The sequence below is a fragment of the Panulirus ornatus genome, chromosome 34 (assembly GCF_036320965.1).
Source record: "Panulirus ornatus isolate Po-2019 chromosome 34, ASM3632096v1, whole genome shotgun sequence".
NCBI lineage: Eukaryota > Metazoa > Arthropoda > Malacostraca > Decapoda > Palinuridae > Panulirus > Panulirus ornatus.
In genome coordinates this window covers 14455413-14469092 of record NC_092257.1, presented here as the reverse complement: position 1 = coordinate 14469092, position 13680 = coordinate 14455413, and the positions used below count along the sequence as shown (strand labels likewise).

The following is a 13680-nucleotide window of genomic DNA, read 5'->3' as shown; positions in this document are numbered from 1 at the left end:
ACGAGGACACACCTGGCTCAGACTGGTGTGTGTGTGTGCGCGCGCGCGCTTGTGTGTAGGAGGAAAGACGTAGGACATATATACAAGTTTAAGAGACAGGATAACACACTAATATCAATCACAAATAGTAATCACATACCCTTCATGGTCAAGAATTTGACGCCCAGAGTACAAGAACTTAACACAAAGCTAAGAACTCCCGTTCAACCTCCGGGATCAGAATTTAACTGGTAGCGTATTTGTGGATTCAGAATTATAAGATTCTTAGTTTCCCTGTTTCTCCTGTCGAACAGGGGAGCTTTAAGTAGAACCCAACTAATTTGACATGAACTGTATGAGACTCTGTCCGTAAGATCTCTTCTGTGTTAAAAGCTCAGTTACTGAAGATAATATAGTTTTCTTTCAAGAAACGAACAAATGGTTAAAAGAAAACAGCTTATTTAGGGTTAACTCATTCTGTTTCTACCCTTTCTGCTCGGTTCGGAGGAAGTGGACTCTACGATTTTGTGAGACTCCTGAAAGACAGAAACTCCTGAAGTGGACATATAGAATAGATTACGTGATGATTGTTTGTTATCATGTTTGGATAGTTAATCTCTAGGCCTATCGACTGCCAGGAGTCATGAAGGTAGTCAAAGTCAAGCTACATCCACCAGCAGAAATTATCAACACCTTAAGTTGTTGAGGATAATTCTAAGACCCTCCCCCCCCACACACTTACTGTGCATGTGAATGTGTGTGAGTAAAGATTCGCCAAGACTAAGCTTGACACAGGCTTTTGCCAATGACAGCTTGTCCTTAGGTGCGCCATTACTGGCACAGGTTGGGGAAATGTGCACGGAAGACCCGTGTTTAACTGTAGTGTAATGGTCTCTTAGTTGGAACTGTGTATGTTGTGTAGAATGTGATGTTTGGCTTTATCAAAATAATTCAATGTCCAAGCAAATTTGATTTTGTAATGTTCTTATTGGTATTCTTTACCATGTGTCATCATTCATTTTGAATTATGAAACCATATTAGAAATGATGAATTTTGTATACTTTATGTGCTATCCTAGGTGAAGTTATTATGCAAATACACTGTATATGTATATGTAAATTTTCTGTTAAATGAATCAAAACCAATTTAGATACATGAAAACAGAGCAAGAGACTGATTTCCTTTACTTTTATCTTCCCAATTTTCTTGATATTACTAACAAAGAAAACGAAATCATTTATAACATGAACTTTGTTAATATGTCCAGACTACACTTAGTACTGTTTAAGGCAGGTTTCTGACGTGATATACCGCAAGAATGATTTCAACAGTAGTTTCACTAGGCCACGGACCTTTTATCTGACATTGTCATAGGATCTCTCTTGAAGACTGCCTGCCCAAATCACCCTGAGTGTGTAAACCTCTTTTGTATGTTGCATGTTCGTCCACCCCTTTATCTTGTGCCCCTGTGAGGGGATCAGCAGGATAGTTTACAGAGATGTTACTCATCACCACAGAATGTGTCATGACCTTCCTCCTGGGTCGTATTTACAAGGTCAAGATCACAGTAGAAAGTCACACAGTTCACAGACGAGGAGTTATGGTATTTTTCGTGTCCGCTCCGTAAGCTTTTAACCCATGGGAAGGACTGGGATGATAATTTGCAAATGTTGTCTCCATACAAAGGAGAGGGATGCGACCCGTCCCCCACAGATACACCTTACGATGTATTTTGCGAAAAATGTCAGCTCGTGTCTAGGTTGCGTTCTGCTGCTTCCCCATAGCTTCAAGCATCACAGTTGGGCTCATACAATTTACTACAAAATCTCATCACCATTGGACAGTGCATCGCAGTCTGTGGCAATATAGATAAACACTACCATCGCTAAATATTTTCCATTCTTCAGTACATGAATTACAAGCATTTTAAATTGTTAAAGCTTATTTATGATTCTTTTTATTCTGTTTATAGGATGTCTTTACGATTCATTTTATTGAAAAAGGTTCGATGAAAAGGAAAATTGCAGATATCACGTTTCAAAACGATATTATGTGCAACTAGTAAGTTGTGATAAAAATTATCCTGGGCTCTCAGAAATGACACTCAACACGGTGGAGCCTTCACTGATGACACCCATCAGAGTGGAGCCCCTCAATGATGATACCCTATCATGTATGGGCCCTCAGTGATGATACCCGAACACAGTGGGGCCCTCAGTGATGATACCCGAACACAGTGGGGCACTCAGTGATGATACCCCATCATAGTGGGGCCCTCAGTGATGATACCCCATCATAGTGGGGCACTCAGTGATGATACCCCATCATGTTAGGGTCCTCAGTGATGACACCCCATCATAGTGGGGCACTCAGTGGTGATACCCGATCATAGTGGGGCCCTCAGTGGTGATACCCCATCATAGTGGGGCACTCAGCGAGGATACCCCACCATTGTGGGGCCCTCGATGATAACACCCATCATGTTGGGGCCTTGAGTGATGACACCCACCATGGTCGTGTCCTCAGTGATGACACTCGTTAAGTTAGGGACCTCAGTCGTGGCACCCAACACTATGACTTGTACGAATAGTTATTTAATTGTTCATTCCGCCTCACGCCCACATCCTCACACACACACACACACACACACACACACACACACACACACACACACCACTAATGTTCGTTGCTTCGAAGCCCCACAGCTCGAAGGAGAACTTTTTACCTTGTAAAACCTCAATCGCCTCTCACCGCGTTCAGCTGGCATTGTCTATCGAGCCTGCTTATCTTCCTCTCCTCCAGTGCCGCTCCATATCTGAAGCGGTCCATCTCGTCCGTCGCCTGTTTTAGATAATAAGCCCTCGTCATGGACCCTGCTCCTCTCTCCAAGACCCACCGGACCTGCCAACCTTCCTCCTACTTTGATGTTTCTTCTCTCTGATGATTCTCAAGAGTAGGGGTTTGAAACACTCAATTTGGCAGAATATAATACCAGCCCAATTCCTTACTTGGTGAGAGGGGGTTGGTTTGTCGCCTCACTCACCGAATGAATTGTCAGGAGATTTTCGTTATTTGCTGAAGTTGGTGGAGAGGATGCCAAGGGATACAATAAGAATGGAACTAGAACTAACAAGGAAGAGAGAGAAAAGTTAAGCGAGATATGATGACTACGTCTTGTTTTCTAGGACGCCATGATAGTGTTGGCATAGAAGAGAACATCGTGAACAAGAGAGCATCGCTGGAAGCTAGGTAATGGATGTGTGTACGGAGGGCGCGAGTGAGTACTTCTTCAGCAACAGGGTTGTGCAATTGTAGATCAAGATAAGCGAAGAACAGGTGAACACAGCCACCACTGGTAGATCAAAGGAAATCTATGACGGCAGAATAGGGAAAAGAAAAAGGTGGGACCCCACGATTTTGGACAGCTTAATGTCCATGTGTATGAGGGTGGTGATACCGCACCATCCAGTGTGAGGAAAATGCTCTCTCTCTCTCTCTCTCTCTCTCTCTCTCTCTCTCTCTCTCTCTCTCTCTCTCTCTCTCTCTCTCTCTCTCTCTCACACACGACCCTCTATCAGTCACTGACAAGCGGGGGAGGGGGGAGGGGAGAGTAAGGCGTGGAAGGAAGCGGGGTGGTGATTGAGGCATTTTCGCTCTGGCTGTAATAGAGGAGGCAGTAGCAGCAGCACCGTAATAGTAGCTCGCCACCTCGCCCTCCAACCCTGTTATACCTTGGGAACTCCCAAACTGAGCAGGTTCACTGGTCTGAAGGTAGGTAGGAGGACATACATTTATTAAGGTATCTAATTCATATAAACCAAAATTGCGATTCAAACTGATATTTCAACGATTCGACACAATTTCTCTCCATCATCAAGTTATTATATGTGCTAACCTTAGCACTGCAGAATCTATTTGTTGACAAATATTGTATTAGATTCCTGATCATACCCAACACTGTCCTCATGTTGTTTAACCCTTGGATCAAGAACCTCACCTGTTTGACTAATGTAAGACTGATCACACCCATTACAGGGGATATTGTACACACAACCTTCTGAGAAGTTACAGAATATCTGATAAGACTTTCTCTATCCGTAGTATTATTGCTGAAGACTATATCAATATTATTTGTTCTTTGTAACAAAGCAAGAATATTAAGCAAGTTCTCACAACAGATTAATACTAACAAGTTTTTGTTCACAAATGGTTCTTTAGGTTGAACATTGTGAAAATACTTTCCAGCAAAATTACAAGGAAATACATTTTTGAGATACTGTGATTTATAACGAACGTCATAGATGTTGCAGAGTTCTCCATCAATGAATTCTGGATTACGTATGCTCTCTCTCTCTCTCTCTCTCTCTCTCTCTCTCTCTCTCTCTCTCTCTCTCTCTCTCTCTGTGTGTGTGTTCTTTGAATTGGTTTTGGCACGAAGGTATAAAACACGAATCCTTATCATCACCAGTGTTGTATGTGAAGCAACTGAAGAGATAAAGTAAGCTAGACATACATCCTAAGGTACACAGATCAGCTACAGTGACTGTAAGATAGCACATCCCAGTTCTCTCATGCCCAGCCACCTTGACGGTAAGATAACGCAGATGTCATGATGATGATTGTCATTGCTCAGTACTATGTAACGGCTAGGCTGCTCCCGCCGTTGCGATAACTAAAGTACTTCAAGTGGACTGAGGAAGGGTAGTTGCTAAGAAGTATACATATGCATAATTTTTATCTCGTTATCACACTTCAGTAGTTCATAAAATTTCATTTAACATATAATTTTTCTATCATTGTGACACGACATGTTTCGTGGAGACAGTCCACCTCATCAGGTGCCAGTATTTAACAAGGTTATTTAGATGCCAACATCACACCGGAGTGCTGCCGTCTATCATCGATCAGTACAGACCAACCACTGTCCGCTTTGTCTGACAGTAACCACTGCAAGGGAGTGTGGTTAAGAGCGGTCACGTAGAGGGGGTAGCAGTGTGTGTCTTGAACAGCTTTTTCATTTTGTTTTCGTGTTTTCTCAGTTCTCTCATAATGATTTGGTTAATGCTAGGATGGGTTTTAAAGTTGCTTGGGGACAAGTTAAAGTTCTCAGTAGAAGCAATTAAGACAAGAGTCAGTGACGTTGCATGTGGCATAATCAGCAGAGGGGTGTAGAATAACTAGATTTTTAAGATCTCTGGGGTGATCATTTTCATGACAATGTTTAGCGATCCCATTTTTGTGGTCATCCCTGCGTACTGTATGACAGTGCCAATAACACCCCTCAGTTACAGTTTTTGCGGTCTGGCATATATATATATCGTTGTCTCCTTCCCTTACGCCCTATTATTACCGGAGATGCGCAACATCACCGCGACACACACTGCTGACGCAGCTAAGTTTCTGCTAGGATACTGAAGCTGAATTGGCCTGAGACATTTTTTTTTTCTCTCTTTATCGTTACGTTTTTGCAATGATTCACTTCAGCTCCCCAGTGGCCAAATGGTGTTGACAGCAAGCAGCTAATTTGACAGCAACGATGATAAGGTTAAATGGTTCTTAAGATCTCGTTGTTTACGAGATCGTCGTCTTATCTACTTCGATTAGTTTGTCAAGGTTTGAAGATAACGAAGTACAAGTCATGTTGACTTGACGCGGTGTGTCTCACCACAGAAGCGACGGGTTGAAGATAACAGAGGACGAGTCATGTTGACACGGTGTGTCTCGCACCACGGAAGCGATGTGGTCATAAAGAGATTGGGTAGAAGTCGAAGTCCATGCATGATAAATGATAATGTTTGAGTGCATGACACATCATCATGATTTCCTGTTACACCTTTGCTCTCACCTCTTACTGATAAAGTCCCAGATGACAGAGGAGTCTAATGAAACTCATTAGCTAATTCCAATAAGATGATATATGTGCTGATAACTTGGCTAGTTATCATTATCAAGTGATTCGCGTTGGGTCATCAACCTTAAAGGCTATTGGGGGATCAAGCCTATACGACCATAATGATACATGTGTGATAACCACGTGACAGTGTCAATTATCCTTGATGGGTTGTTCTGAACCATTAATGTATCATACACAGTGGATTCTTGCTATCAAGAACTTATATGATCCAGTCTCTGTGGATGGAAAATAGAGTAATAGATGATAGATCGAGTCTTACAGATACCGTGGGTTTAAGTGATAGACAGTAGATCGAGTTCTAGAGATACTGTGGGGTTAAGTAATAGACAGTAGATCGAGTTTTATAGACACTGTAGCCTTAAGTAATAGACAATAGATCGAGTTCTACAGATACTGCCGCTTTAAGTAATAGACAATAGATCGAGTTTTATAGCTACTGCAGGCTTAAGGAGTTTATCATTTATAGCATATATTGCAAGTCCCATCAACTTCTATCTTCTGGGACAAAGGTGGAGACGGAGTGACTATTTCATGTAATTCTGCTTTCCTTTCGCAGATCATGGGAGGATTTGATCTGACGTGGCTGAAGGAGGAGGTACTGGGGTGGAGGAACCAGGGCGTGGTCACCTACCTGGTCTTCACCACTTTGGTCGCCCTCACACTAGTGTGGTTCTTCAAGAGGCAGAAAATGGTGAGTGTGTGTGTGTGTGTGTGTGTGTGTGTGTGTGTGTGTGTGTGTGTGTAGTACTGAGGCAGGGGAACATGGGAGAGGTCAAAATAAGCTGTCTAGATCACCAATTGTTACCTTATTTTTTCGTATTTTCAACGGGTGTTGGAATCTTCGTGGCCTCGGACAGCATATGCATATACTTAAAAGAATATATTTTATATATATATATATATATATATATATATATATATATATATATATATATATATATATATATATATATATATATATATATATATATATTCTTTTTTCATTTTTTCTGACTTCCTTTATCACAAGATTCAAAAGAATGCTACTGTAATTTTGATCGTCAAACTATTGCATTACTCAGAGCTGTTGGTGGTGGTGTGTGTGGTAGAGGCACTGAACCCAGTTCTTCTTGATGACTGATCTTCTGTTGTGGCAGGTATGGTTGGTGGACAAGATCCCGGGACCCAAGGGCCTCCCACTGCTGGGTAATATACTCCACCTCAACGTCGATCCTGCAGGTCAGTACCTCTTTTGCGGCCGACTTTCATCCTATACCTGGTTGACCCTTGACCCTTGACCCTTGACCTGCTTTGCCATGCATCTCTCAGTCACTGTTCTGCTTTCGTCACAACGCCCTCAGCCGTCACTATCCCTCCCCTAATACCCAGGTGGAGGTGGATAGCACCGGCAGTACACCACCTCCTTTTGTGGCCTCTGTGGCTACTACTGCTGCTGCTGCTGCTGCCTGGAGGAGGTCCTTTACAGTCCATATTGAATGATTTAACAACTTATTTACGTGTGAAATAAGCCCCTTGCCAAACCTATTCCCTTGGTAGTTGTGAAGCCCATCGAGATGTTTTCAGAATATATAGAAATATTCTCTATTCCACACACATATAGCAGTCTCAGCTGGACTATATATATTTACCAGTAACCTTGGCTAGCAGAGAGTAAACCTGATTTCGATATTTCTTTTTTTTGTATCTTTTTTAACAGAACGTTTTAAGAGGATCATTAAGATCAGCGAGTATGGTGAAGTGGCTCGAATATGGATTGGCCAAAACCCTGTTTGTTTTCTCAGTAGCGCCCGGGCTGTGGAGGTGAGGATACGATACATGATTGAAGACAAAAGCAAATGTCAGTTGTAACTGGGTGGTGATGATTTTCACTCGAAAAGCGCCAAGTGGCCTTTTTTTTTATGTAACAATAGATTCATTTTTTTTTCTAAAGGAAGGAACAGAGAAGGGGGCCGGGTGAGGATGTTTCCTCAGAGGCCCAGTCCTCTGTTCTTAATGCTACCTCGCTGACGTGGGAAATGGCGAATAGTATGAAAGAAAAAGAAAGATTCATTCTGGTAAAAACATTCTGTTTTTTTTTTTCATTAACATTAAGAAAGTTGACTAAATGTAAATCATTTTCAGGTTGACTGTTTATCGTGTTATGTTTAGTAGGAATGAATATATGAACGAAAACGTTGGTGGGTTTTCTGTTCACGCTGAACTTGAACATGTAGTCGACCCTATGGGTCAAGCAAGCACGGACTGGATACGTAGAATCAATTTAGAATTCCATAAAAAAAAATTGATGGACGTTGCTGATTTTTTCAGCAAAGGGAGAAATGTTTCTAAAGTCTCACTTGCTAAACATACACGTAGATGATGCTCATTGGCTCTTGGGGCCGGAGTGAATACAGTATTGTAAGTCATTAAGATCATCATGTAAACTTACGACCTATTCAATGGTGTCCCTGAAGCTTCAAGGCTGCGCTCCACACGTGATCAGGGTGAGGTGGGCACCTTTGGGGATGTGAGAAGGTCTTCAAAGACGCTGTGACTTCTTGCTTGCAGTGTGACCACTTGTACCCCTTAAATGGTCACGATATGATGCATGAATTTTGGTTTATGCCATTTAGGATACTAAGCAAAAAGGAAGTACAAATCATATATCTTGCTATCCCTCCACACAGAAATACCTCCCTCACCCCCAACACACACACACACACACACACACACACACACACACACACACACACACACACACACATACCTGTGTACTATGAGGTGAGCAGGGTAAGCCCTATGGAGATATAAAATGTTTAATTACCTTCTTCAATTCAGGTGATCCTGCGCAGCCAAAGGCACTTGGACAAGAGCATCAACTACCGCTTCCTCCACCCGTGGCTTGGGAAAAGCTTGTTGACCTCGAGTGGTAAGGTTTAATCTCAGAGGTTTAGTTAAGACTATTGACCACAGGGCAATATACACTGAACACTTGATGGCATGTTATAACCACTGCGTTACAAAACGAGTCGAGAGTATATCGTCCGTCATCTCCTCCTCTGCTATCACAAGCAACCTATAGCTGTATATGTTTCCTATGTAATGCCAGCTGTGGTGCGGGCTCTTTGAGACAGTGTGAGCTCGACTCTCTCTCTCTCTCTCTCTCTCTGATTAGTGGCTTAAGATCTACTAAGCAGTCAAGTAGATTTGCGAATTTGAGGTGATCTTTCCAGCTCTAGATATATCCGTCATTTACTTCCATCATGAACTAACATCCTTCATGAAGGAAAGGTTAGCCTTACGTACGCAAAATATTGAACGAGAAAGATACTTCCATTTGGCTAAGACGTGAAATGTTCTCTTGGAAGGTAGTCACTGGCAGTCCCGCCGTAAGCTGCTGACTCCAGCTTTCCACTTCAAGATCCTGGAGGAGTTCGTGGGCGTCATGAACAACCAGGGCAGCAAACTCGCCCAGAAGCTGAGGAGGAAGGCTGATGGGACGCCCTTCAACATCTACAATGATATCGTTCTCTGTGTTTTGGACATCCTCTGTGGTCAGTGACTCGATTTTTACGTCTATTTCCTTCAATTTTGTGTGTGTATATATATATATATATATATATATATATATATATATATATATATATATATATATATATATATATATATATATATCATTCAATGTCTCCAAACACATATAGAAACATATCTTGACATTGCATAAACATTACAGCAGCAGTTCAGTGATAAATGTATATTTAAGATATATATTACAAGATCGGATGTTTTCCGTATGTATCAACATCCAACAAGGAAAAAAACTGTGGATTATAGACGCCAGTGGGCAAAGTGTGGCAGAGAGTTACTGGCTAGCGTTTCTGAATCTATATATGGTGTTTCATCCTAAGCTGAAGATGGGATCCGTTCATCTCCCACAGCCACAGGAAGGATATAACCCTACTAAGGATGTGCATCGTATGCTAGCACGAGAGACCGAAACCCATGCCATTAGCTTTGTAGGTTTATAAACTCTCCTCTTACTGTACGCGCCATTCATAAGGACCCTTGTGTCCACAGAGACGGCGATGGGACATTCTCTTAAGGCACAGGACAGCTCTGGCTTAGCTTATGTGGATGCTGTGAACAAGTAAGTGTTTTCTACTCTAGTTCTGTCACTGCTTAGCTTAATGTCAAGCGTTGAGTGTCGGTACATGTTAAAGTCAGTCTTCCATAATGACCACAGGTTATATAGAACTTCAATAAATGAATTTGTAGGATGGATGAACTAGATCCATATTTGCTATCCTTGGAAGCATTCGCCTACATCAGCAACCAGAAGGAGGATGAGCCTCATCTGTAGTGGGTATATCTTATAGCAAAACACCCTTTACAATTCACATTCTCATTTTTGATAGGCGTTCCACTCTGTGTCCTCCACTTCTGACTTGTTCAAACTCTCCACAGGATGTCAGGAATCATTCCTAAACGTGCCGTCCGTCCTTGGCTTCGGTCCAACTTCCTCTTCCGGCTACTAGGACCAGCCAAGGAGTACGATACTTGGCTTCAGACCCTCCACGACATGTCCAACAGCACCATCAAGGCCAGGAAGAAGGCAAACAGGGAGAAAATGACAGAGGATTCGCTTCATCAAAATGGTCAGATTTCTGGTTGGTTATGCGTATGACTCTGTGGTTATGCGTGTGCCTCTGTGGTTTTGCGTATGATGCGGTGGTTATGCGTATGATTTTCTTCCGCTCTCCTTGAAGCTTTACCGTGAGGTAATGATATACGTGTGCCCCGTTCCCGGCCACCTTTACCAAAATGATCTTATTCATACCAATGGGACTTTGTGAATCTTCTTTCATTTTTGGGTCACTAAGACTCTAACACGGCTTTGGTATTCATTCTGCTGCAAATTATCGCTTCACTTTGTTCTCTTTCTTGTCTTTTTAGGCAAGAAGCAACGTCTGGCGTTCCTGGATCTGCTGCTGCAGTACTCGGAGCAAAACCCAGAGTTCTCAGATGAGGAAGTTCGCAAGGAGGTAGACACCTTCATGTTTGCTGGACACGACACCACGACCGCTGGCATCAACTGGTTCCTGTATAACATGGGTTGTTACCAAGACATCCAGGTTGGTTTCCAATACAACATGGGTTGTAGCCAAGATATCCAGGTTGGTGTCTTCATGGAAATACAGAGAGAATCACATCATTAGTTTCCATGATGTTGTAGAGGCGTAAAGATATTCTACCTCCATCTTATATGGTGCACTGCATTAGCCAAAGACTTCGGAATGACCCACAGCTTTCGTATATATTTTTTCCCTCCTACGAAATCCATGTGTTAGATTACATTATACGTTTAACTTCAGATTGAAATGGTAGAGATGGGTCCACTATCTTACGACCATGAGGCTTTCTTATCTCAAGTTATATGCTAAGCAAAGCAACATCAACAACAAAGACAGGAAAACTGAATGACCATAATTTGGTATACACTTATAATCTTGTTCTCGTGTGATTTGCATGGTAGGACGAGTGACACTATTTGCACCGTCAGTAGCCCATCAGGTGATGAAGAACTTCTTCCTCCCCCACCAGGCACGGGTGCAAGAGGAGCTGGACGACATCTTCTGTGGTACTGACCGTCCAGCCACAATGGAGGACCTCAGGAATATGAAGTACACAGAGAACTGCATCAAGGAGAACCTCCGACTCTACCCACCAGTGCCCTTCTATTCCAGAGACCTTCACGAGGATATTACCATTGGTGAGTGAGTCTCGTTTCATCTGGTAACAAATATTGAGATATTTTCTTTCGCTCAAGTACGTACGCAGTGGACAAATGGTCATCTTGTTCCAAAATTACTTTCTTCCCCCTTTTTCTTTCATCTCGTCGTTTTACCAACAGCGAGGTAAACAAAGAAAGAACAAGATTATAACTTGCTACGATTTCTTTTTAGGTAAATACCGTATCCCTGCGGGCACCACGATCAAAAACGTCATTTTCATGTTGCACCGTGACCCTGCACAGTTCCCTAACCCTGAGGTGTTCGACCCTGATCGCTTTCTTCCGGAGATCGCTGCCAAGCGACACCCCTACGCTTATGTCCCCTTCAGTGCAGGACCCAGGAACTGTATCGGTAAGTATGGTCTTCATGTAGATGAAATATCAGCATATCGTAGTCAAATGTAGTTATGAGGTTACCAGGATTTGTTTGGTCCGTTCCATTCATGATTAACGAAGCGACTAGCGCACATCACAGCCTTCCTTTAAGACAGCCAAATTTGCGAGAGTCCAAATACTTATATTGTTTGATTCTCTGTCTCATCAGGACAAAAATTTGCGATGATGGAAATGAAGATTGTGACCAGCAGCATCCTACGGAAGTTCAAGGTGGAGAGCGTCAAGTCTCCGAAGGACCTGGAGCTCCTTGGGGAGCTGATCCTTCGATGCAAGGGCGGCAACATCCTGAAGCTCACACCAAGGGAAGGAATCGTTGGCTCCGCCGCGCAGGAGAGAGGGACACAAACGCTCTGAACAGCCTTTTCAAAGACACTAATAACAAAACGGGAAGATGGTCGCTCAGGTGTGCATAATGTAGATTGCAAAATCCTATAAAAAGAACAACACTAGATTGCTTGTATGATCCGTTTACCTACGTTTGACACCGTAAGGCTGGAGCGTTATAAATGTAGCCAGCTATGTGGATTTTAAGATTGTAGAAAGGGCGTCCAGTGATGGACATAAAGATATGAAATAGTATTGTATTAATCATAGACCAAACAGGAAAAGATCATGGTCCAACAGGTCAATTAGAGAGCAGTTTGTACCGAGGTCTAATCATCAGGAATGGCTAATGATGCTAACAGTGCAAGACTGTGACTAACAGGATACAACATTGATTTTTTTTTAAAGTGATACTATCTTGTGTGGGTTTTAATCCTTTCGAATTGGTTGGTAGCGCCATCTGCCCTATGGAGGGTTCAGTTTGCTCGTCCGGCTGTTCGGTGTTGCAAATCTGAATTTTCATCATATGATGTGCCGCCTGTGTCTGCTCTGGCACACCGATTAAGTCAGGAACCTATACCAGGGTGCTCTTTAGATCTGGTTATAAGGTACACTAGAATTTAGCCCCTTATATTTCCCTCAGTGTCTCTGCTCTTCACTGGACCCTCTTAACACATAGGCAGTGAGATAGCAGCAGGGAGACGCGAGCTACTAATCAGGATCCAATTCTCCACTTTTCGAAGGTCGTCTCCTTCAGGGGGATAATGCTTTACACCGAATGAAGTAAAGTACATTTTTCTTCGACTGGATCGTTATCATATGGAATGATTTACCGATAAGGTAAGTTAAAAACAACGTCATAGATTCTTTTAAAGGACATTCTAGACAAACAATTTGCTACAAGTCCACAACCAAAGTTATTTACACCTCTTTAATTACATACAAAGTTTACTGGAAATTGCTCCCTGTGTCATCTATTTTCTACTCCTCCCACGCCAAGCTCTCAGCATCTGATCTCTTTCCTTGATCACGAATAACCTCACAAGAACCCAAGGACCTGTTGTCAGTGATCTCCTGCATGTAAGTGAAACAGCAGGGGAGTCAGCTTAGTACCCTGCGAGACAGACAGAGCTTTTGACTTTAGGACACTCCAGGGATCTGGTTGGCTGGAATTTATACATCCAATGCCTTGCAATCTCTCGTTGATCTTTTGCTCTTTACATTTGCCATACTATTGCTCCCTGGTCACATTATCTTAACGAGTGAAATCCTTCTACCGTGTGCCTGTAATGAGAG

At 42.5% G+C, this 13680-nt stretch overlaps 1 protein-coding gene across 2 annotated transcripts; it reads left to right on the top strand.

Annotated features, from left to right (window-relative positions):
• Positions 1 to 3611: 3611 nt before the first annotated feature.
• LOC139759902 (cytochrome P450 4C1-like) lies at positions 3612 to 12511 on the top strand. Of its 2 annotated transcripts, none has more exons than XM_071682462.1 (12): positions 3612 to 3751; positions 6451 to 6585; positions 7031 to 7112; positions 7591 to 7694; positions 8712 to 8802; positions 9242 to 9427; positions 9951 to 10020; positions 10338 to 10528; positions 10827 to 11005; positions 11475 to 11643; positions 11837 to 12016; positions 12209 to 12511. In XM_071682462.1, the coding sequence occupies exons 2-12, from the start codon at positions 6454 to 6456 to the stop codon at positions 12412 to 12414; spliced, it is 1590 nt and encodes a 529-aa protein (XP_071538563.1). In that variant the 5' UTR covers positions 3612 to 3751; positions 6451 to 6453; the 3' UTR covers positions 12415 to 12511. The 2 variants fall into 2 exon arrangements, with proteins under 2 accessions (XP_071538563.1, XP_071538564.1); XM_071682463.1 differs by lacking the exon at positions 3612 to 3751 and adding an exon at positions 4956 to 4974.
• Positions 12512 to 13680: the final 1169 nt, after the last annotated feature.